Source organism: Salvelinus fontinalis, chromosome 16 (assembly GCF_029448725.1).
Source record: "Salvelinus fontinalis isolate EN_2023a chromosome 16, ASM2944872v1, whole genome shotgun sequence".
Taxonomy (NCBI): domain Eukaryota; kingdom Metazoa; phylum Chordata; class Actinopteri; order Salmoniformes; family Salmonidae; genus Salvelinus; species Salvelinus fontinalis.
In genome coordinates this window covers 14,303,271-14,328,851 of record NC_074680.1, presented here as the reverse complement: position 1 = coordinate 14,328,851, position 25,581 = coordinate 14,303,271, and the positions used below count along the sequence as shown (strand labels likewise).

At 40.9% G+C, this 25,581-nt stretch overlaps 2 protein-coding genes across 2 annotated transcripts in view; both read right to left on the bottom strand.

Annotated features, from left to right (window-relative positions):
* Positions 1–13,789, bottom strand: part of LOC129812685 (collagen alpha-1(XII) chain-like) — a 71,469-nt gene extending 57,680 nt beyond the window's left edge. The window contains exons 1-2 of the mRNA XM_055864457.1: positions 13,615–13,789; positions 12,506–12,614 (exon numbers count right to left, since the gene is read on the bottom strand). Coding sequence (XP_055720432.1) covers positions 12,506–12,575 — 70 coding nt within the window. The 5' untranslated portion in view covers positions 12,576–12,614; positions 13,615–13,789. The remainder of the gene's footprint in view (positions 1–12,505; positions 12,615–13,614) is intronic.
* Positions 13,790–16,649: 2,860 nt separating this feature from the next.
* The window catches only part of LOC129812684 (cytochrome c oxidase subunit 7A2, mitochondrial-like), a 14,400-nt gene continuing 5,468 nt past the window's right edge, over positions 16,650–25,581 (bottom strand). Inside the window, exons 2-4 of the mRNA XM_055864456.1 lie at positions 21,933–22,022; positions 17,090–17,174; positions 16,650–16,877 (exon numbers count right to left, since the gene is read on the bottom strand). Of these exons, the coding sequence (XP_055720431.1) occupies positions 16,822–16,877; positions 17,090–17,174; positions 21,933–22,022 (231 nt within the window). The 3' untranslated portion in view covers positions 16,650–16,821. The remainder of the gene's footprint in view (positions 16,878–17,089; positions 17,175–21,932; positions 22,023–25,581) is intronic.

The following is a 25,581-nucleotide window of genomic DNA, read 5'->3' as shown; positions in this document are numbered from 1 at the left end:
CAGTATGTTTTTCTAAAGACTTTCACATCGCACTCCGAAAACAAAGAACATAAAAAAAGACAATTTTCCCTTTACAAAAAATGGAAGGTTAAGAAACAATTAATGGCACTATACTTCTTTCAGTCTTTAAAGTGGAGCAGGACACAATGCAGTACACAGAGATGGCCAGTATAGACACTCACTTTGAAGATGGCCTCAAGCTATTTTTCACACTCTCGCTCACATCAGCTGTCAAAGAAACACAACCCCATTCTTCAAAGCAGCCAAAGAGCAGACAGTCATGATAAAGACAGACACAAGAAAGTTGTTCCTGTACCTTCCAGGGTGGTGCCTGTACCCAGGAGGGGGTCTCCCAGCCCAGAGGTGTAGCGGGCACTGACAAACAGCTCATATTCAGTAGCAGGCTGGAGGTTCTTCAGCAGGGCCACGGTGGTGTCTCCCTTCACAGCTATCTCCTTCCTCTCCCCGGTGCCGTCGGCTGGTTTGAAGGCCACGCGGTACTGGAGGACGTTCCCGGGAGCGGCCCGCCATGACACCATCATGCTGGACACGGTCTCGTTGAAGACGCGGAGATCACGGGGAGAACCACGGACTGAGGGGGAAAAGACAGGGGTCAACCAATTACTGCATCTTCACTTATGTACTGTATAGTAAAAAACTGCATTAGCTACAGGTAAGGAATTTAAATGTTAGCAGCCATGCTGGCTAACTTGCTGACCTTCCTTGGTGGTTCCGTCCACCTGCATCTCGTCCCCCAGGCCGGAGGTGTACTCTGCAGACACAGACACGCGGTAGGTGGTGATAGGGAACAGCTCCTGGAGCACGATGGTGGTGTCAGGTCCGTTGGTCTGGGCCTCCAGCCTCTCTCCTCCCCCCGTTAAGGGGACATAGGACAACCGGTATCTCACCACGGGCCCTGGCGCCGCCAGCCACGACACCCGGAAACTATCCGTGGTCTCTTCAGACACACTCAGTCCCCGCACAGTCCCTTGCTCTGCAATGGAGAATGTTTAGGCTTTGTTTAGCAGTAGCTTGTCAATATAACTTTTAAGAATAAATATTCTAGATAACCTATTGAATGATTATGCATCTAAAGGAGGCAACTTGAAGAAGCCATGTAAGTTTCTGGTGAAAAAACAAAAGCACTAAAACATAAATCTCTTCACTTGCTTATGCTGTGAAACCCCTGAACTTGTACGCCTTCAACCCCTTACCTTCCAGCGTGGTCTCCTCCCCCGACAAAGGGAAACTGTCTCCTTTGTCGTACTGGGCGAATACGTTGACCTCGTAGGTGGTGAGGGGAGTGAGGTGTGGCAAGATTGTGCTGGTGGTGTCGGCTGGCACAGCCAGGGAGATGTAATCCTCAGTGATGTCCTCGGCCTTACGGAAACGCACCAGGTAAGACATGACGTTGGTGGCATCGGTGGCCCAGGTGGCACGAAAGCTTCTAGACGTCACCTCAGAGAACACCAGGTCCCTGGGTGCAATCAGACCTGAAGAGCGGGATAAAACACAATTAAATGGCCGGATTGTGTTTTGTCCTCAGACAATGTCATCATAATGGCTTTTGATAACATTAAGCCGAGCTGTATATCTCATTCCTTCAGAAAAGCTGGAATGGAACCAATTATTTGAACTTATTCAACTTTGTTCACAGTTCCATCTCTGAACATTTATTTTTCATGAGTGTCTTAGCCATAGGAAACACTCCTCGTATGCTAGCAGTATGCATTCAGTTGACAGGGTTGCAACACATTTATATTACAAACCCCTGGACATTGCCAATGCCTAAATGTTCTGTGTTCTTGTGACAGGGGGATCATTACCAATATGTGCAGCGGAGAAACTCATGTCATGCTACCATGGTGTTGAAAACCATCCACAGTCCCACTGACTTTCAGAGACAGGTGGCCTTTGAAATTAGCAGGACAATTAGGTCAGAATAAAAGTATCCAGTCAGTTACTATAGTGTTTAAAAACAGTAAACGATAACAAATGGTGTAACGGGCTCCCCTGAGATGCAGGCATATGGTTCTGGGGTATTTGAGGCAGCGTGATCAGTCAGGGAAAGTTAAAACAATGAATATGTCTCGCTTGTGCCTGCCTGAAACAGACCCAAGGCATTGGGAAATAAGAGATGAAGATAATTACTCAGCTTTTTTGTGTTGTGCAGATGTAGTTACATCGTGACATCACTATTTCAGTAGCACAGCTCAGTTTGACCTGCTGTACCACATCGCAAATAACTGATTACAATAGACTGTCTGGAGTTTGAGGTCATTTAGCGGCTGCCACTAAAGTTAACCAGAATGTATGGCTATGTAGCTATAGTTACAGGCACATGTACGGTCCATGGTAAGCATGCTCAACTTCAAACAGGGGTATGTGTTATGAGTAGGTCTAGGAGTTGACCACATGCCCAGACCAAGAAAACCCTGGCCTTTTGTTATAAGGGTATGTTAAATGGCTACTCACTCCTCTTCTTGATGTTGAGGAGCTCTTGTTCGATCCTCAGGCAGATGGACTGGGTGAGCTCCTTGGAGATCCTCTGGAAAGCATCAAAGTCCTCCACAGTGTACACGTGGGTGGCCGCCGGGGTGTTAGCAATGGCTTCCAACTCGGACCTCACAGCGTCCTTCACACCCACAGCAAAGATCTCCACATCTACATTCCTCAGGTTGGTGGCAGCGTCCTTGAAGGAGTCAGAGGACTTCCCGTCAGTGATGAGGACCATGACACGCGGGACACTGTCGCGAGACCCTCGGGTGGGGATAAAGATCTTCTCTCGAACGTAGTTCATGGCCTTCCCCGTGTTGGTGGAGCCTCCTCGGTAGGGGAACGTCCGGACAGCCTTGACTACTGAAGCAATGTCATTATAAGTGTTCAGGGCAAACTCTGTGTGGGGGTCTCTGCTGTACTGGACTAAGCTGAGCCGGATCTTGTCGAGCGCGACGTCGAAGGAGTTGACCAGGACCTCCAGGAAAGCTCTGACCTTGGCAAAGTTTTGTAATCCGATACTGTAGGAGCCATCAACCAGCAGGACCACGTCAGCCTGTACGTCCACTCCAAGAGAGCATTCTGGGGAGGGAAGGACATTAGATACCATCTGTATATGGTCTACATCGTAATTTCAGTTTGTTTTTATAGCAACAATGTAATGTTTCAGTGAGTGAGTGAGTGAGTGAGGGACTGGATCGCTGATATGCTGTTACAGAGCTTTATCTCACCCAATGACACCTTGACGGGCTGAGTCTTCTCCATGGCCAGGACAGCGTCGCTGGGGGTCAGACCCTTCAGGGCGAACAGGCTGATCTCGTACTCGGTCTCTGGGGACAGGTCCCGAATGTTGACAGTGGTCTGGGTGGGCCCCACGTATACAACCTGGCGCTTCATCCCAGCCATCATGGGCATCAGGGTCAGCTTGTAGCCCGTGATCTCCCCCAGAGAGGCATCCCACGTCACCCTCATGGACTTTGAGGAGATCTCAAGCACCTGGAGGTTAGAAGCCGGTTCCACCACTAGAGACACAAAAAATTAACACGGTTGAGGTTGGAATGTACTGTAGTATGGTTGGAAAACACTTTAACAATACATTTACAGTTACATAGTTGTTGTCGATTCATTACACCTACCGCCTATAGACAATGTACTTGAAATAAGTGACGATTTAATTCAAACAACGGAAATGTGATGTAATGCATCATCTATAATGTCTTACCATCATCTCCGCTCACTAGAGAGTTGAGCTGGTCTTCCACACCGGAGCACACCTGAATGATGAGCTTCTGCTGCACTGCCTTGATCATATCAAAGTTAGGTACGTTGTAGACATGTGTGCTGTGCGGAGTTGAGGCCATTTCCTTCAGTTCATCCTCATCTGCTCCTTTGATGCCTAAATGGTGAAAAACATCTCAGAAGTTAGCCTGAGAAATGGAGTACTGTGGAAATCAGCCAATACGGTATCTCCAGAACTACCAGGCATTCAAAAACTAAAAGCATTATAGAGATGTTCTCAAGAGAGAGTAAGCATTCAGCAGTAGCATTCAGCAGTAAAACACACAGTACCTAAGGCAAATACTTCCACTCCAATGTTCCTGAGTCGTTTAGCGTACTCCTCCACTGGGTCCTGGGATTTTCCATCTGTGATGATCATGGCTATCTTTGGAAAGCCTTTCCTGGCGCCGGCCGCCTCCGTAAATATGTTTTTCAGCAGGTAGTCCAAGGCGTCCCCTAGACACAGAGTGTAACATATTTAACCTTTAAGAAAATAGCGTTTCTTAAAACATTGTTGCTTATTATAACATTTACTGTCTGTGGGCGAAAGCCTACCTTGAGAACAAGCGCGTAACCAAAACATGTACCTCAATCAACGGAAGACTTGCACCAATGTTCTAGTTACACACACAGATCTCAAGTTAGGATTCAGTCCAGCAAGAATTTACAAAATATCGGCAGTACTGTATATCCATGCTGTCTTGTCCCACCTATCATGTATACCTGTCATGGTGTTTCCTCCCTTGTAGGGCAGGGTGTTGATGGCTCTGAGCAGCTCTCCTCGTTTGGAGTGGCGGTTGAGGGGGAACTCAGTGCGGGTGTCTGTGCTGTACTGGACCACAGCCACCCTGGTCTTATCCTCTCCGATGTCGAAGGCACCAGCCAAGGCACTGATGAAGCTGCGGATGTGCCTGAAGTTTTCCCTGCCAACGCTCCAGGAGCCATCCACCAGGAAGACCAGGTCTGCTATGGCATTGACTGAACACTCTGGAGGGGTGGAGAGGGGGATGGGGTAGAGCAGGAACACAATCAACTGTCTGGACCCAATCTGGCAGATTAGCACAACTTTTCGGTACTCTAATGAATACTGTATATCTGACAGACGGTCTCTGACAGGTGGTATTTCAACAGACATGATGACAAAAATGTGCTTTTATAGACCAAATAATCACTAAAACTTTCAGCGGCATTGTTTGGTTTTATGTTTTCAAACCCCCGTGATTTTTTGGGTTTATCATGGATAGTTTAGTTTCTCTGGAACATCCAAGATGATTGGCCGGATTTCTGTGAATGTCTCAAATCTTAGCTCTCGTAGGTCCACTTGACTGAATATCCTTCCACGCTTCTCGCATCTTGTTATTACGCCTTTTGAAGATTTCTTGACAAAACATCAAATATCAAGTTCTATGGATTTATCTGGCCAATTAGGTCAAATGTGAAAGAGTGTTATGAGCGTTCCACCAGAAATAGCTTCTAGGAGCAAAGGTTTTTGGACCATCAGGAACTTTTCAATTTCCACCCAAAGCGTACATGGTGAGGGAAAAAGTGAGCATGTCTCCCTGTCAATCCACAGACTGAACTCACAGAGAGAGGCACAGAACTCCAGTAAAAGGACTTCTGGTCAGAGCAGTAATCCTTTCCACTTCTTTCAACATTTAAAAAGAGGGAAATGCACAGAGCTGGCACGACAGTGATCACTCTCCTTGGATTATACGCATAACAGAAACCTCTCATTCTTAGATTTTGATTTGAAGACTGTTTTCAATCACAAACTAATTCTCCACCACTGTCGGAACCACCTGTCTGCTCAAAGATGAACAACTCAGCAGTACAGATGGGGTATTTGAGTCTGAGGAAATTATTCCAGGGAACAGTATTATGATTAGATTGGAAAAACACAAAAAATGGACTGGTAAGATCATAAAGCTATGTGGACAGGCAATGGGCATAGCGCAGATTGGTTGACATTGATGTAAATATACTTACTGATTGCATCTGAAGTCTGTGGCCTCCTTTCTGTTTCACTTGTGTTACTGGACTGAACTGAAACACAAAATAATTTGGACTGTTATCATGACATCCTGTGTGCCATGTGCCATGTATGGGGAATAAATCCAAGACATTCAACAAATCATCAAGCCTCTTCAATGGGATACCAATCACAGACATATAAACACATTTGTCCTGGTTAATCAGCGATAAACAGAGTGTGATTCAAGTTTTAAAAACAGATTTATTTGATTCTAATGTTGGTAGAAGCTAACAGACAAGCTGGAGGTTTGAAACCATGTAATGGGTCCTTTGTGGGTCCTATGGGTCCTATGACAGAAGAATCTGATCTGAGATTAAACCCTTTTCATATCAGTCCATATCAGCCTTTTGAGAAAGCCATCAGACTTTCCCAAAGTTATGTTTAACCTTGTAACAGCATCAGAATCTTAAACACTTACTAGTGAGCTGCCCAAAGATGGGTATACTCTCCTCTGTGCCATCATAGGAGTTGATGGACACGGAGTAGTCCAGATCAGGAGTCAGGTCTGTAATAGACGTCTTTGTAGCAGTGGCTGGGAGGTTAAACTCTCTGGCTGGTTCATCTGGGATATAGAGAATGGGTTGCTATTAGAATTGGTGCAAATGATCATTCAGGTTGGCATGAAAAGCTATAACTAGTCAGGCAAACATCAATGAACTAATGAGATCAATAAATACAAACCTGTATCCGATACAACTTGTATTTTGTAGCCCCGTATCCTATGCGATGGTTTTCTCCATGACATTTGCACTGTGTTCTCATTTAGAATTGTAAATTTCAAGTCTGAGGGGGGCTCCACTGCAAAGAAAAGAGGAACTGATGTTAACTTACATACATGAATCACAAAACGTGTGTATGAGTTTAAAAATGTTGATCAAGTATTTCAGCAAGACATTTTATATCAAGCATTCACATTTAGCCCAACGATAAACACTTCATGACTGAAGTTGAGACGTTCATTGTTGAGGGAGACAAGAAGAACCAACATCCATGGTAAAAGTGACAAAAAAAGAAACACACAACAACATTTAAAAAGTGTGAGTAGCCATTTTGGAAAACAAAATGGCATTTGTTTGAGTTGCACAACCAGGTAACCCTAGTCAACAACTCAAGCACCGGAAGTCTGGAGTACACAACATTAATACAGACCAACTCCACACAAAACTCCCCTGAGTGCAAACATTGAGTGAACCATCCAATACATGCTGAGTGCAGTCCTTACCACGCATGCCCAACCAACCAGCACCAACACGTTGACTTGAACAACACATAAGTACAGCAACATTTTCCTTCCAACGTTATTGATTATACAATGGAGTCAAGATTGCCAGGTAAAGTTGAGGGTGGCATTTGCTGAATTTAACACCCAATCTTATATATATATACTCTAAAGATGGATGTTTTGCTAGAGCAGTTCAGACAGCTGGTTGATTACTTTTTTTACTGAGGAATGTGTTTGTTTTTCATGATGGTGTTTTGTAAGTTACCTATCTTAAATTACTTGTAAATATTGTATGCTTTTATTGTGTTGAAATTGTAAATATTGTGAATTTGTATGATTGTGTGTGGGGCACGCTTGTAAAAGGGGCCTCAATGGGATTTCCCTGTTTAAATAAATAAAAATACAGAGTATATATACATATTTTGACAAAATGAAGTGTTTATGTATATTTATATTTATATATATATATATATATATAGAGAGAGAGAGAGAGAGAGAGAGAGAGAGAGAGAGAGAGAGAGAGAGAGAGAGAGAGAGAGAGAGAGAGAGAGAGAGAGAGAGAGACTCAAGTCATTGGCATAGATCCATTGCAAACCTTGCAAAAAGAATACACAATGTGTCACAGGAGACTGTTGTGTATGTTCTTTTCATTGGCAGAGTGCACAAGATGGCGTGAGGTGAAGGCACACTGCGTACACAGTCAAAATGAAGAGAGAGTTAAGATACAGAGGAAAAATAGTGTACACATTCAAAATAAACAAACACAAACTGCGACAGATGCAGTCCGACAACAGGCGTGTCCACATTGAGCAGGTTGCCACGGCACCATGCATGTGTACATGAGAAAGTTGTTCAGAACAACTTGACAAATTGGGTGAAGGTGTTTCCATGTACACGAGGGACCACACATAGAGACAATAAATGTATTTTACAATGATATTCTTCCTCACTGGGGTTTCACATGCAACCTATTTAGATCAGAGTGTTTGGTGACCTTTCACCTTTATGTGAGTGCAGTTAAAGGAGAGTGGAAACAAAGTGTTTAAAAAGTACTATTTTTTGTTTTGGACAGACAAACTTGTACTTAAGGGTAAACAGCATAGCAAGCTTTAACTGCGTAGAATATAAGAAAGTCTTAATATCTATGAGGTGATGTATGAGTTTCTATTCTTCCTGTAGCCTATGGCTGTATATGTACCTCTCATGGCTACATACTATAGTCCAGGATGATGATGAGGATGTGATAAAGACATACATACAAAGGCTGGCATTTCAGACTATGTCAGCGAGTGGACGGCATGCAAGCTGCTGAGGAGGGGCATTGGGATGGGATGCAAGAATATCACTGTAAAATACCTGCTGAGAAAAGCCACAGCTCAGGACACACTGAATGTACAGGCAGACAACATTTAGGACCTGAGCCAAGCTGGTATTGGTACACGGTAAAGGAGGATCACCAACCTGCCACATCAATTTAGGGGCCCGGGTAAGCTGCCCTCCTCTCCAACAAAGTCTCTCGAACAAGAATCAATAAACCCACTTGGGGGTTGGGAGGGGCAGTGGGGAGGAAAGTTGGGTAGGGAGATTGTCTTCACTCACAAGAGCAAAGAGCTGTGTCACCTCGCTCATCGTTGTACAAAAAGTCGCAAGTAGTTGGAATCATTCATGACAGAGTTGTTACTTCACACATTTTCTTTTCAGGCTTCTCATGTTGCGGTTTAATGTAATTTTCTAAAACAAGATATTGAAACAAATACATTGAAGATATAAAATAATCATAATAAGCATTAGCAGATATCTTTTCAGTCTCGTTCCCTATGCCAGGGGTGGATGCACATCACAGCTACTGGCTACTGTCAGTAATTGGCTACTGTCAGTAACCTCAGTCTGCGGCCAGTCAGCCATTCATCCTGGCCTGCTCTACTGCCAGGCCAGCCAGTCAAAGAAAGAGCTCTGACTCTCCCAAAAAGGCAGAACAGATGCCAAAGTAATTCCGCAACATGTGCTGACATTAAACATTTATGCATATTAACTTTCTATATGGATTGCAACTCAGCGTTTTGAGAATGTCCGTAAAAAGCCTAAAAAGGCTCTTTGTTTTTGCCCTGTCTGAGGATTAATTAGCGATTCTCATATTACATCTTTCCATTACGTTAGTGAAGATATATGGGAGTAGACATTGGACTCCCCCAAAAAGCTTTCAGGGCAAAAAAGAGAACAATTGAATGCTCCAGTTTTTGAACATCAAGGATATTGAAACTATGATGTCACATTTCTACAAATGATCAAGACCACTAATTTTGTTTGGATATTGAAATATGAGTAAAAATCTAATCTAGAACAGCTACCGTAATGTCAATGTAACAATATCATTACAGAGGGGAATAGCTAAACCATGAAATAATTGTAGTTTTACTTTACTTAATTTTTGTTTGAGAAAACATAATTGAAAAAAAAAAAAATAATCATATCCAATTTTTAAAGGACTGACTATTGGGTCCTGGATTCTTCTACCAAACAATAACGTCAATAAGACTAAGGTAACACATTGTTACCTGGCCTTGTGAAGACACTGACATCAATGTAAGAGTCAGATCCAACTGTTACAGTTGACAACATGAGTCACTGTTTTCTCATTGGTAAAGTTGGAAACACTTCCAAAATTTGGGATATGACATTTAAAAAAACGAAATTGAGAATATATATATACATATACACACAGTGCCAATATATATACATACACACACATATACCAATATGGACTAAATGTCAAATAAATTAATAAAATTGTAATTATCCTGAAATAACTTCTAGAATGGGACTCCTAGAATGGGACTCCTAGAATGGGGCATCATATTACATCACAGAGAAAGGGAAGAGGTGTAGACAGAAGCGTCACGCCCAGGGGCACGTTCCGTCTCAGATTTGTCCTGCTATAAATTAATTACTAAACTTAATAAAGATTTACCATCTAGTGGCCAAAAGGCAGTTTTAGCATGGGCAGCACCATTGAGGGCTTCCACCATTTTAATGTAGTCAACTGGGTGGGACTTCCAACTTTATTGGCTGATCCCTCCTGATGACGCTGTTGGAGTCATGTCCAGCTGGGTCATTAGAAGGGATCACCTAATCATTTAGAAAAAAATTGACGACTTCAAAATGAAGATTGCCTCAATGGCGCTGCCCATGTGTTCACATACACCATAATGGGAACTATATAGAGATGTTTTCTCTATCATTCTCTATAGATGGGTTAGCTGACAACGTCACGAAAGCAATGCAGACGCTTCATTCGGCCAGAAGTCTGCAAGTTGTTGTGATTCTGAGTATGAGTATACTATCCACCATCTTTGTTGTAGACTAGAGTGACACGCTGCACGCACACACACTACATGACCAAAAGTATGTGGACACCTTCTCGTCGAACACCTCATTCCAAAATCAGGTGCATTAATATGGAGTTGGTCCCCCCCTTTGCTGCTAGAACAGACTCCACTCTTCTGGGAAGGCTTTACACTAGATGTTGGAACATTGCTGCGTGGACTTGCTTCCATTCAGCCACAAGATCATTAGTGAGGTTGGGCTTTGATGTTGGGCGATTAGGCCTGCCTCTCAGTTGTTGTTCCAATTCATTCCAAAGGTCTTCGACGGGGTTGAGGTCAAGGCTTTGTGCAGGCCAGTCTATTTCTTGGAAACACAGAAATATTCTGGAATGTCATTGTATGCTGTAATGCTAAGGGAACTAAGGGGTCTAGCCCGAACCACAAAAAACAGCCCCGGATAATTATTCCTTCTCCACCAAACTTTACCGTTGGCACTATGCATTGGAGCAGGTAGTGTTTTCCTGGCATCCGCTAAACCCAGATTTGTCCGTCAGACTGCCAGATGGTGAAGCGTGATTCATCACTCCAGAGACCACGTTTTCCCTTCCCCAGAGTCCAATGGGGGCGAGCTTTACGACGATTGGCATTGCACATGGTGATCTTAGGCTTGTGTGTGGCTGCTCGGCCATGGAAACCCATTTCATGAAGCTCCCGATGAACAGTTCTTGTACCGACGTTGCTTCCAGAGGCAGTTTGGAACTCTTAGTGAGTTTTGCACCCGAGGACATGCCGCACGCTTCAGCGGTCCCGTTCTGTGAGCTTGTGTGGCCTACCACTTTGCGGCTGAGCCGTTCTTGCTCCTAGATGTTTCCACTTCACAATAACAGCACTTACAGTTGACCGGGGCAGCTCTAGCCGGGCAGAAATTTGACAAACTGACTTGTTGGAAAGGTGGCATCCTATGATGGTGCCATGTTGAAAGTTACTGAGCTCTTCCGTAATGCCATTCTACTGCCATTGTGTGTCTATGGAGATAGCATGGCTGTTTGCTCGATTTTATACATCTGTCAGCAATGAGTGGGGCTGAAATAGCCGAATCCACTAATTTGAAGGGGTGTCCACATACTGTTGTATGTAATGGGCCGAACTCGCAGGAGGTATGTTTGTAAATTAATTTGATCAAGATTCCCTCTTGATTAATAAATAAAACTAATATGTTTTGTTGTTTCTCTGTAATTCTAGCCAGCTAGCTAGCAAATTTTATCAAGTTGGCTTTAGCCAAGTTGGTAGCCCATCTATAAATGGGCTACCAATCTCCCAAACTCATAACGAGCTACCAAGAAGCCATTTCAGGCTATCAATCAAGTTTTAGCAAGATTGTCTACCTTGCCTAACTATCTTAGCTGGCAATTGCATGCCTGCTGGCAAGGTTACTAGACTTAAAAAAGCAAGCAATTACTAAATGTACTGAATAAGACTCATATTCTATTATTTTACTCATATTTTAGCAAAGATGCAGGCTGGGGCTGGGGAAATGTAACCACTGAAATTAATAGACAGAGCTATGCATGCAAAGATTGACAGATATTTAGATTGTTATTTTCAACACTCTAATGACAAATAGATACACAATTGAATAAAATTGCTTTAATTATTGTGTAATGATACTATATACCCATGTGGCAGTTGTACTAAAGGCATAACAGTTTATTAAAATGACAATTGAACAGGTGAAGGAAGTATGCTTAGATAACTTATGCAGAAAATATAGCTTTATCCCTTTCTCTTTTTTTACATAAAATTAGGCATAATGATTATGTCTCTTGATTCCAGGAAAAAGCTGTTTCAGCTGTTTGAAAAATGCTAAATTCTCCCGACCACCCCCTACAACATGTACTTTGTGCCCTCAGATTTTGGGGGTGCATGGTGCCCCTGGGTGCAGGGCAAGTCAAATCAAGTAAAATACTCACAACTGGGTATCATTTTATTAATCATACTGTACAATGCATTATGGTTGTTTCCATGTGATGGTTCTCACACAATAAATACCCTAAATCCTAAATCCTGTAGGTTTATATCAAACAACTGGAGAGAGATAGAGAAAGCGAGCCAGGGTTGGGGTATGTGAAAAGGGCAGGAGGGAGGCACATTTACCTTGCGCTTCAACGGAGGCGAATAACACTGCAACGAAAGCCGACACGGCCAATGACAGCCTTATCTTCATTTTTAGAAGTTATGGGTCAGCAGCTGCACATTCATGAATCTGAGGAGAGAGTTGCGTTCAAACCCATTAGGTTTAGCTTTGAGAAGAGAATGGGCAAAAAGTCACGAGCCTTTGAAAGGGAATATATTAAATTAACGTGACTGAAGAGGCAAAATTTGGTTCAAAGGAGTGAAAGTAACGACCTAATTTTTGTCACCTCATGCATGCGTTGACTTTTACATTTTTTCATTTTTCCTCTAAGCAAGTCAGTTAATAACACATTCTTATTTACAATGATGGTCTCAAGAATTATCATAACTCTATTCGTTAATAACCATTAGTTAAAATAAAAAATAATCACGTACTTTTAGTAAATAATTTAATCATAATTCGACCTGTCGTATAGGCTCGACATTGAAAACGGTTGAGAATTTCGTCAAAAGCAAACCTGCATGGAATATCAGAAATAGGCTACTGGTCCTACAGGTTGTGCACCCCGCCTAGTGGCACAGCTCATATAGGCCTACTGAAACTGGAAGGACATTTCATTCAGTTATCCCATTTAGCTCCCAAGACCCTCAGAATTGGCCCTTATATATCCTATCATGATTGTCAACTTAATATACATCAGGCCCATAGATAACATTGAAAAACAATGTAGTATAAATAACTTTTGCCAAAACAATGTGCCTATTAGCAAATTACTAATAATCAACTCATTTATTTGTTACTTTGGCTAGGCTATTCTAATTCAATGTTCATACTCTAATACAGTATACTTATTGATTCCACACAGGGATACCGTCATAATCCAATATATATATTCCTTTATGGGAAAAATACAGGCTGAAGAACTAACCAAGCACAAAAAAATCTTCCAATTGTCTGGCAGTTCTTCACAGAAAAAGAATAAATCAGTCCTTTCATTAGAAAAAGCTCATAATTATAGCACATACAGCTAAGCACAATGTTTGATTCATTGAAAACCATTTATTTTGTAGAAATCTTATATTATTTCTAACCCACAGCAGGATAGAAGAAAATAAAATATGTTGCTCACCTGGTCAATCTTAACAGAATAAAATCAAAAAATGTAGGTGCACCCGCCTTGAAGACTCCCCCTTCTAGAAACTGATAGAGAACTTTCAGGAGCTCTGGGTGGACTCTTCTCTCTAGCTGGCTACTGGAAGATCCAACAGCATGTGTCCCAGAAAGAAAGTCTCCTTCCAAGTGGGAAGAATCTTTCCACAATCTGCTACTTAATAGGGGGCTGTTCCCAACTCTCATTTTACAATAAGCTCTTACGAAGCTCCACTGGTAAACCTCGCAATGGTTTGATATATGAAACATCCCCCAAAGTGGGAATTCACTTCTGGAAACTGCATTCTTTTCTGAATTAATTTGGCACTTTGATCTTATGAGTTACAAGTGCCTAATGGGCAACCCTAAGGAACTTAACATGTAGGCTATATATATATATATATATATATATATATATATATATAAATATATACGTATATATACACATACATACATACGATATATATACATACTATATATACAGTATCAGTAAAAAGCTTGGACACCTACTCATTCAAGGGTTTTTATTTTTACTATTTTCTAAATTGTAGAATAATAGTGAAGACATCAAAACTATGAAATAACACATATGGAATCATGTAGTAATGAAAAAAGTGTCAAAAAAATCTAAATTTATTTTATATTTGAGATGCTTCAAAGTTGTCACTTTGCCTTGATGACAGCTTTGCACTCTCTTGGCATTCTCTCAACCAGCTTCCTGAGGTAGGCACCTGGAATGCATTTCAATTAACAGGTGTGCCTTGTTAAAAGTTAATTTGTGGAATTTCGTTCCTTCTTAATGCATTTGAGCCAATCAATTGTGTTGTGACAAGGTAGGGTTGGTATACAGAAGATAGCCCTATTTTGTAAAAGACCAAGTCCATATTATGGCAAGACCAGCTCAAATAAGCAAGAGAAAGGACAGTCCATCATTACTTTAAGACCTTTGAAAGTTTCTTCAAGTGCAGTCGCAAAAACCATCAAGCGCTATGATGAAACTGGCTCTCATGAAGACCTCCACAGGAAAGGAAGACCCAGAGTTACCTCTACTGCAGAGGATAAGTTCAGTAGAGTTACCAGCCTCTGAAAATTGCAGACCAAATAAATGCTTCACAGAGTTCAAGTAACGGACATCAACTGTTCAGAGACTGCGTGAATCAGGCCTTCATGGTCGAATTGCTGCAAAGAAACTGCTACTAAAGGACACCAATAAGAAGAAAAGACTTGCTTGGGCCAAGAAACACGAGCAATGGAAATTAGACCGGTGGACATCTGTCCTTTGATCTGACAAGTCAAAATTTGAGATTTTTGGTTCCAACCGCAGTGTCTTTGTGAGATGCAGAGTAGGTGAACGGATGATCTCCGCATGTGTGGTTCCCACCGTGAAGCATGGAGGAGGTGTGATGGTGCTTTTCATTCTGCGGCGATATGCCATCCCATCTGGTTTGCACTTAGTGGGACTATCAACAGTGAATAGGCGACTCCGGGATGCTGGCCTTCTAGGCAGAGTTCCTCTGTCCTGCGTCTGTTATTTTGCCCATTTAATCTTTTATTTTTATTGGCCAGTCTGAGATCAGGCCTTTTCTTTGCAACTCTGCCTAGAAGGCCAGCATCCCGGAGTCACCTCTTCACTGTTGACGTTGAGACTGGTATTTTGCAGGTACTATCGAATGAAGCTGCCAGTTGAGGACTTGTGAGGTGTCTGTTTATCAAACTAGACACTAATGTACTTGTCCTCTTGCTCAGTTGCGCACCGGGGCCTCCCACTCCTCTTTCTATTCTGGTTAGAGCCAGTTTGCACTGTTCTGTGAAGGGAGTAGTACACAGCATTGTACGAGATCCTCAGTTTCTTGGCAATTTATTGCACGGAATAGCCATAATTTCTTAGAACAAAAATAGACTGCCGAGTTTCAGAAGAAAGTAATTTGTTTCTGGCCATTTTGAGCCTGTAATCAAACCCACAAATGCTGATGCTCCAGATACTCAACTAGTCTAAAGAAGACCAGTTTCATTGCTTCTTTAACCAGAACAACAGTTTTCATAATAACATAATTGCAAAAGGGTTTTCTAACTTGGATTAGCTAACATGTCATTGGAACACAGGAGTGATGGTGGCGGATAATGGGCCTCTGTAGATATTCCATTTTTAAAAATCTGCTGTTTCCAGATACAATAGTCATTTACAACATTAACAATGTCTACATTGTATTTCTGATCAATTTGATGTTATTTTAAAATTGAATAGAATTTACTCTTTCAAAAACAAGGACATTTCTAAGTGACCCCAAACTTTTGAACATTAGTGTATATATAAATAAATAATGGTCAAATAGGTGTCAACTATATTTTTTATTTCATTTTAAGTATTTGTTAAATCAATAAAAATCTGTTGAACTTACCATCCAAAGATCCGTTTGTGGATTTTCTTGTGGATCTCGAGATGCGCTCACTCAGGCAACTTTTACGCATTGAAAATTGTAGTAAACCAAGTTGAGCCACCAATGTTAAAACACACTAAATGTCCTACATTTAAGGAAAATTACAAACAATAAAATATATTACTTATTTAGTACCATTTCGCTTGATTAAGTAATTACAGGTCAGGTAGGCAATGTTAACAGCCTTGAATAGTTTGGGTATTATTGAGGCAGTGTTGCCTTTCATGGTAAACGTTTTGAATGGATCTTCGTGGAGTAGAAATGGTCAGTCCAGTTTCCTAAAACCAAATCTAGATGTCACTCATTTCTTGGTCAGTGAGGCCCTCTAGTGTTTAAAAGCAGGACATACATACAGGACAGCACATTGAAAGTCATCCACTTGCAGAAGTGACCACTAGGCTATAGGCCAAGGGGTTTTTAATCCAATATAACGGTTAATTTATTGCTTCATGTGCACAATCACAGCTAAAAACGTTATTGTCATATACAAAGCTTTATATATTTTTTATTTTAAGCGGTCTGTTTATGACAACATCAGATTAATTTAGATTTTAAAATGAAGACATACACATGGATATGACTTTGTATTGTAGTTGTTTTATTATCTATGGTACATTAATTGTACAATCAATAAATATTGATCCCAGGCATGAAACATATTGGCATTATTGACAGGACAAATAATCTCCCAGATCATACATCTGCACAACAGAGAGCATTAATGTAGAGATGGACATGGACAAGGGCACTCATGCCTTCTTGGGCATTGCTGCATTGAGGAGTTCATACACGACAAATCCACTTCCTGTGAAGAGATAGGAAAGATTTTGAAAATAACAGGCAAAGCAAGAAATGTGTGTGAAACTGGCATTGGACTCCACTGTTTGTGGTTAGACATGACTCCAGTCAAGATTACTTGATCAACTGCCGTAAAGATGCCATTAACACTTACAATCAAGGAGGGTTATATCAGGGCTGTACAATTTCACATACCCAATTTCAGGTTAATGCACTTACCAAAGACTGTAAGGGCCATTGTTAGCCTGTACAGAATAGCATCCTTGGCTCCTCCCTTCAGATGGACTGGAATCCCGTTATCTGCCTGCACAAAGAGGAAAGAGGAAATTATCATCCGGCATTCAGAATACTGACAAGCCCTTTAGGGCAACAAATGAACCAAAAGCTAAATGATTCTGCCTGGGTACAGGTCTGCTGGTGGTGGCAGTAGTATTTTAAATGGCACCACCTGAATATGTTTGTTGATGCATTTCATTCATCAGCACGGCACTATAATTAGACCTGGCAAAGCCCCAAAAGTATTCATCCCTCTTGGCGCTTTTCCTATTTTGTTGCATTACAACTTGAAATTTAAATGGATTTTTATTTGGATTTCATGTGAAATGAAATGAAGTGGAAGGAATAACCTGTTTCAAAAAATAAAAAACAGAAAAGTGGTGCGTGCGTATGTATTCACCTTTGCTATGAAGCCCCTAAATACGATCTGGTGCAACCAATTACCTTCAGAAGTCACATAATTAGTCAAATAGATTGCACACAGGTGGACTTTAAGTGTCACATGATCTCAGTATATTACAGAACAACTGTTCTGAAAGGCCCCAGAGATTGCAACACCACCAAGCAAGCGGCACCCTGAAGACCAAGGAGCTCTCCAAACAGGTCAGGAACAAAGTTGTGGAGAAGAACAGATCAGGGTTGGGTTATAAAAAAATATCAGAAACTTTGAACATCCCACGGAGCACCATTAAATCCATTATTAAAAACATTGAAAGAATATGGCACCTGAGTACAGGTCTGTTGGTAGTAGAGGTCGACCAATTAAATCGGGGCCGATTTCAAGTTCATAACAATCGGAAATCGGTATTTTGGGTGCCGATTTGCCAAATCTTTTTTTTCCTAATTTGCCAGAACTTTACATAATTATGACAACATTGAAGGTTGTGCAATGTAACAGGAATATTTAGACTCATGGATGCCACCCGTTAGATAAAATACAGAACGGAATAAACATTTTGTTTTCGAGGTGATAGTTTCCGGATTAGTCAAAGCTATATGGTTTAGAGAGAAATAGTCGACACGTTATAATTCCTGTAATAACTTGCGGCTGAATTTGAAAGAGGTTCCTTCGTTATTTTACCGTTCATGTCTTCCATAGAGAATGTCTTCATCTACTTCAAATAAGGTGTGTGTTTCGTGCAGACTTAAACCGCCTCGACTTTTTGATACCCGTGTAAATCTCACTAGGATAAGGTAGGACAACGTTTGTCAACATATTTTCATAAATCCACTCTACAATTTTTTTTTTTATCTTCGCTTATATTTAGCCAATATTGATCAGAGTTACCTTGTCCTATGGAACACAGTTATAAACTTGGCACGGTGATGTAAGCCTACACGAAACACAGACCTTATATTAAGTGAATCTAAAAATATCCTATGGAATAAATGAAGGAACCGCTTTTCAGATTTTGTGTCATGGGAATTATGACTCGCACTTTGGTTGTCAATTCTTACCATGCCCATTATTAAAATAGGATTTCCTGCATATAGAAATTAAGATTTTTGTTTTCAACATTCATCACAGGTAACTTAAACTCTTTTTATTCAAACAGTTGAGAGTATTTGTCTCCTAAGCAGACTCTTCAGTATCATTGTCACTTCAGAGCTGTGTGTATTTATGTATTATATTAAGTTAAAATAAAAGTGTTCATTGTTCATTCAGTATTGTAGCAATTGTCATAATTACAAAAATGTGTGTGTGTGTATGATATATATATATATATATATATATACATATATTTTTAAATAAAATCGGCCGATTAATCGGTATCGAAAAATCATAATCGTTTTAATGTATATAATGTTTCTGCAACCGTATCTTACGGCAAAAAAGAGCTTCTGGATATCAGGACAGCGATCACTCACCTCAGATTAGATGAAGAATTTTTCTACAACAAGGAGGACGCACAAGACATTCTCCAATCACCCCACAGGCCCGACATCCCCGTTATCTGCAAGAGGATGCAGATACAGAGGACAAAGAGCCGGATGCCTGGCCAGAACCCGGAGAAGGCGAGAGGGAAAGCTGCCGCTACCGTCAATACTACTCGCCAACGTGCAATCATTGGACAAATTAGATGAGGTACGATCACGAATATCCTACCAACGGGACATCAAAAACTGTAATATCCTATGTTTCACGGAATCGTGGCTGAATGACGACATGGATATTCAGCTAGCGGGATATACGCTGCACAGGGAAGATAGAACAGACGAGGGGGGGTGGTCTGTGCATATTTGTAAACAACAGCTGGTGCACGAAATCTAAGGAAGTCTCTAGATTTTGCTCGCCTGAAGTAGAGAATATTGTGATAAATTGCAGGCCACACTACTTGCCTAGAGAGTTTTCAGCTACACATTTTATAGCTGCTTATTTACCACCGCAGACAGATGCTGGCACTAAGACCGCACTCAGTCAGCTGTATAAGGAATTAAGCAAAGGAAACATCAGTTCTACCAAATTTCTATCAACATGTTAAATGTGCAACCAGAGGGGGAAAAAATTATAGATCACCTGTACTCCACACACAGAGACGTGTACAAAGCTCTCCCTCGCCCGCCGTTTGGTAAATCCGACCACAACTCTATCCTCCTGATTCCTGCTAACAAGCAAAAATTAAAGCAGGAAGCACCAGTGGCTCGGTCTATAAAAAAGTTGTCAGGTGAAGCAGATGCTAAACTACAGGACTGTTTTGCTATCACAGACTGGAACATGTTCCGGGATTCTTCCGATGGCATTGAGAGTACACCACATCAGTCACTGGCTTTATCAATAAGTGCATCGAGGACGCTGTCCTCACAGTGACTGTACGTACATACCCCAACCAGAAGTCATGGATTACAGGCAACATTCGACCTGAGCTAAAGGGTACAGCTGCCGCTTTCAAGGTGCGGGACTCTAACCCGGAAGCTTACAAGAAATCCTGCTATGCCCTGCGACGAACCATCAAACAGGCAAAGCGTCAATACAGGGCTAAGATTGAATCATACTACACCGCCGGCAGGGCTTGCAAACTATTACAGACATCAAAGGGAAGCACAGCCGCGAGCTGCCCAGTGAAACGAGCCTACCAGATGAGCTAATCACTTCTATGCTCGCTTCGAGGCAAGCAACACTGAGGCATTCATGAGAGCATCAGCTGTTCCGGACGACTGTGTGATCACACTCTCCGTAGCTGACGTGAGTAAGACCTTTAAACAGGTCAACATACATACGGCTGCGGGGCCAGACGGATTACCAGGACGTGTACTGTGAGCATGTGCTGACCAACTGGCAGGTGTCTTCACTGACAATTTCAACATGTCCCTGATTGAGTCTGTAATTCCAACATGTTTCAAGCAGACCACCATAGAACACAAAGGCAACCTGCCTAAATGACTACAGACCCGTAGCACTCACGTCCGTAGCCATGAAGTGCTTTGAAAGGTTGGTAATGGCTCACATCAACACCATTATCCCAGAAACCCTAGACCCACTCCAATTTGCATACCGCCCAAACAGATCCACAGATGATGCAATCTCAACTGCACTCCACACTGCCCTTTCTCACCTGGACAAAAGGAACACCTACGTGAGAATGCTATTCATTCATTGTGCTGGAGGTCATTTTGCAGGGCTCGCATTGATGTGCCACCCTGGATGAGCTGCACTACCTGAGCCACCTGTGTGGGTTGTAGACTCCGTCTCATGCTACCACTAGAGTGAAAGCACCGCCAGCATTCAAAAGTGACCAAAACGTCAGCCAGGAAGCATAGGAACTGAGAAGTGGTCTGTGGTCACCACCTGCAGAATCACTCCTTTATTGGGGGTGTCTTGCTAATTGCCTATAATTTCCACCTTTTGTCTATTCCATTTGCACAACAGCATGTGAAATTTATTGTCAATCAGTGTTGCTTCCTAAGTGGACAGTTTGATTTCACAGAAGTGTGATTGACTTGGAGTTACATTGTGTTGTTTAAGTGTTCCCTTTATTTTTTTGAGCAGTGTAATTATTTTATTTTGTTGTGTAAATAAAATTATACAAAACCTCCCAAAAATGTATTTTAATTCCTGGTTGTAAAGCAACAAAATAGGAAAAATGCTAAGGGGGGGTGAATACTTTCGAAAGCCACTGTATAACCCCAATTAAAACAACTAAAATGGTTTTAACAAGGCTACTTCTTGGAGAGCGAAGTGCTGCTTGGGAGATGTTATAGCTGAACCTAATACAAACGGAAACACATATCATAAACATGTGCCCTTAAAGGGTCAGGAATTTCTTAGGCTAAAATGCATTTCAACAACAAATTGCCGAGAAGCAGTCATTGCTTTAGCTCTATGATTTTTAAGGCAGTGTGAGTGCCAGCTGTGGACACCAGAGGTTAGACAAGAATCAGCAAAGCATTGGATATCATAAGTCTGATTTTGCGTTGACTGATGCCTGTTAACGTATCATACTACATGCAAAAATGTGTTAGTCCAGCCCAAACTATGAGTGAACCCTATGAGCAAACACATACTTATCTTTCAGGCTACAAAGGGGGGAAATAAGATTCTGTTTCCAGAACCTGGGAATAAAGTGCAAACTTTAACCTTAACATTACTGTACCATTACTGGTCAAACAAGATTCAACACACATCGACTGTCAAATTAGGTAAATAAAACTAAACCAGGATAGAATTGTTAACTTTTAAAAACAGTATTTCCGCTTCGGTAGACAGGTGTTCAGTTCCACATTTCTACTGCTCTTCAGGGGAACCATCAGCTGCATCGTCACCCGTTTGCCTCGACCCAGGCCTTACCTGGAACAGCTTCTGCTTCTCTTTGACCATGTTGTCCACCTGTCTGCGGGCACTACTGGAGATAGTCCGCCTGGACAGCTGCTGAAGACCCTGAAAAAAAAACAGGTGATCAGGAAAAGATACATAAATGTTTGTCAATGATTACTGAAGTAATAATATGTGGACCAACTAGTGGCCTATAAATACTTGTTCTGCTAGGTAGGCTTGATTACCAACAACGACGAGACGGCCTACAGGGAGGAGGTGAGGGCCCTCGGAGTATGGTGTCAGGAAAATAACCTCACACTCAACGTCAACAAAACAAAGGAGATGATTGTGGACTTCAGGAAACAGCAGAGGGAGAACCCCCTATCCACATCGACGGGTCAGTAGTGGAGAAGGTGGAAAGTTAAGTTCCTCGGTGTACACATCACGGACAAACTGAATTGGTCCACCCACACAGACAGCGTTGTGAAGAAGGCGCAGCAGCGCCTCTTCAACCTCAGGAGGCTGAAGAAATGCGGCTTGTCACCAAAAGCACTCACAAACTTCTACAGATGCACAATCGAGAGCATCCTGTCGGGCTGTATCACCGCCTGGTACGGCAACTGCTCTAGCCCACAACCGTAAGGCTCTCCAGAGGGTAGTGAGGTCTGCACAACGCATCACCGGGGGCAAACTACCTGCCCTCCAGGACACCTACACCACCCAATGTCACAGGAAGGCCATAAAGATCATCAAGGACAACAACCACCCAAGCCACTGCCTGTTCACCCCGCTATCATCCAGAAGGCGAGGTCAGTACAGGTGCATCAAAGCAGGGACAGAGAGACTGAAAAACAGATTCTATCTCAAGGCCACCAGACTGTTAAACAGCCACCACTAACATTTAGTGGCCGCTGCCAACATACTGAATCAACTCCAGCCACTTTAATAATGGGAATTGACGGAAATTATGTAAAAATGTACCACTAGCCACTTTAAACAATGCCACTTAATATAATGTTTACATACCCTACATTACTCATCTCATATGTATATACTGTACTCTATATCATCTACTGTATCTTGCCTATGCCGTTCTGTACTATCACTCATTCATATATCTTTATGTACATATTCTTTATCCCTTTACACTTGTGTGTATAAGGTAGTAGTTGTGGAATTGTTAGGTTAGATTACTTGTTGGTTATTACTGCATTGTCGGAACTAGAAGCACAAGCATTTCGCTACACTCGCATTAACATCTACTAACCATGTGTATGTGACATAAAATTTGATTTGATTTTTGATTTGAGATACAGTAGATGAGTCCTGCTTAAAGGATGTATAGTCCTAGACTTATGTTGTTGTTTAGGGTGGAGTTATGGGTTAATTTGTGTATATATATATATATATATATATATATATATACACACACACACACAGTGGGGCAAAAAAGTATTTAGTCAGCCACCAATTGTGCAAGTTCTCCCACTTAAAAAGATGAGAGGCCTGTAATTTTCATCATAGGTACACTTCAACTATGACAGACAAAATTAGGAAAAATTAGGATTTTTTATGAATTTATTTGCAAGCTATGGTGGAAAATAAGTATTTGGTCACCTACAAACAAGCAAGATTTCTGGCTCTCACAGACCTGTAACAACTTCTTTAAGAGGCTCCTCTGTCCTCCACTCGTTACCTATATTAATGGCACCTGTTTGAACTTGTTATCAGTATAAAAGACACCTGTCCACAACCTCAAACAGTCACACTCCAAACTCCACTATGGCCAAGACCAAAGAGCTGTCAAAGGACACCAGAAACAAAATTGTAAACCTGCAACAGGCTGGGAAGACTGAATCTGCAATAGGTAAGCAGCTTAGTTTGAAGAAATCAACTGAGGGAGCAATTATTAGGAAATGGAAGACATACAAGACCACTGATAATCTCCCTCGATCTGGGGCTCCACGCAAGATCTCACCCCGTGGGGTCAAAATGATCACAAGAACAGTGAGCAAAAATCCCAGAACCACACGGGGGGACCTAGTGAATGACCTGCAGAGAGCTGAGACCAAAGTAACAAAGCCTACCATCAGTAACACACTACGCCGCCAGGGACTCAAATCCTGCAGTGCCAGACGTGTCCCCCTGCTTAAGCCAGTACATGTCCAGGCCCGTATGAAGTTTCCTAGAGAGCATTTGGATGATCCAGAAGAAGATTGGGAGAATGTCATATGGTCAGATGAAACCAAAATACAAAATATAACTTTTTGGTAAAAACTCAACTCGTCGTGTTTGGAGGACAAAGAATGCTGAGTTGCATCCAAAGAACACCATACCTACTGTGAAGCATGGGGGTGGAAACATCATGCTTTGGGGCTGTTTTTCTGCAAAGGGACCAGGACGACTGATCCGTGTAAAGGAAAGAATGAATGGGGCCATGTATCGTGAGATTTTGAGTGAAAACCTCCTTCCATCAGCAAGGGCATTGAAGATGAAACGTGGCTGGGTCTTTCAGCATGACAATGATCCCAAACACACCGCCCAGGCAACGAAGGAGTGGCTTCGTAAGAAGCATTTCAAGGTCCTGGAGTGGCCTAGCCAGTCTCCAGATCTCAACCCCTTAGAAAATCTTTGGAGGGAGTTGAAAGTCCGTGTTGCCCAGCAACAGCCCCAAAACATCACTGCTCAAGAGGAGATCTGCATGGAGGAATGGGCCAAAATACCAGCAACAGTGTATGAAAACCTTGTGAAGACTTACAGAAAACGTTTGACCTCTGTCATTGCCAACAAAGGGTATATAACAAAGTATTGAGATAAACTTTTTGTTATTGACCAAATACTTATCTTCCACCATAATTTGCAAATAAATTCATTAAAAATCCTACAATGTGATTTCCTGGATTTTTCTTTCTCATTTTGTCTGTCATAGTTGAAGTGTACCTATGATGACAATTACAGGCCTCTCTCATCTTTTTAAGTGGGAGAACTTGCACTTAAATTGGTGGCTGACTAAATACTTTTTTGCCCCACTGTGTATGTGTGTATATATATATATGTATATATATATGTATATATATATATATATATATATATGTATATATATATGTATATATATATATATATATATATATATATATGTATATATATATATATATATATATGTATATATATATATATATGTATTATATATATATATATGTATATGTATATATATATATATGTATATGTATATATATGTATATGTATATATATGTATATGTTATTATATATATATATATATATGTATATGTATATATATATATATATATATATATATATATATATGTGTATATGTATATATATATGTATATATGTATATATATATATGTGTATATGTATATATATATGTATATATATATGTATATATATATATATATATATATATATATATGTGTATATATATATATATATTATATGTGTATATGTATATGTATATATATATTATATATATGTATATATATATATATATGTATATGTATATATATATATGTATATATGTATATATATATATGTATAATATATATATATATGTATATATATTATTATATATATATATGTATATATATATGTATATATATGTATTATAATATATATATATATATATATATATATATGTATATAATATAATGTATATATATATATA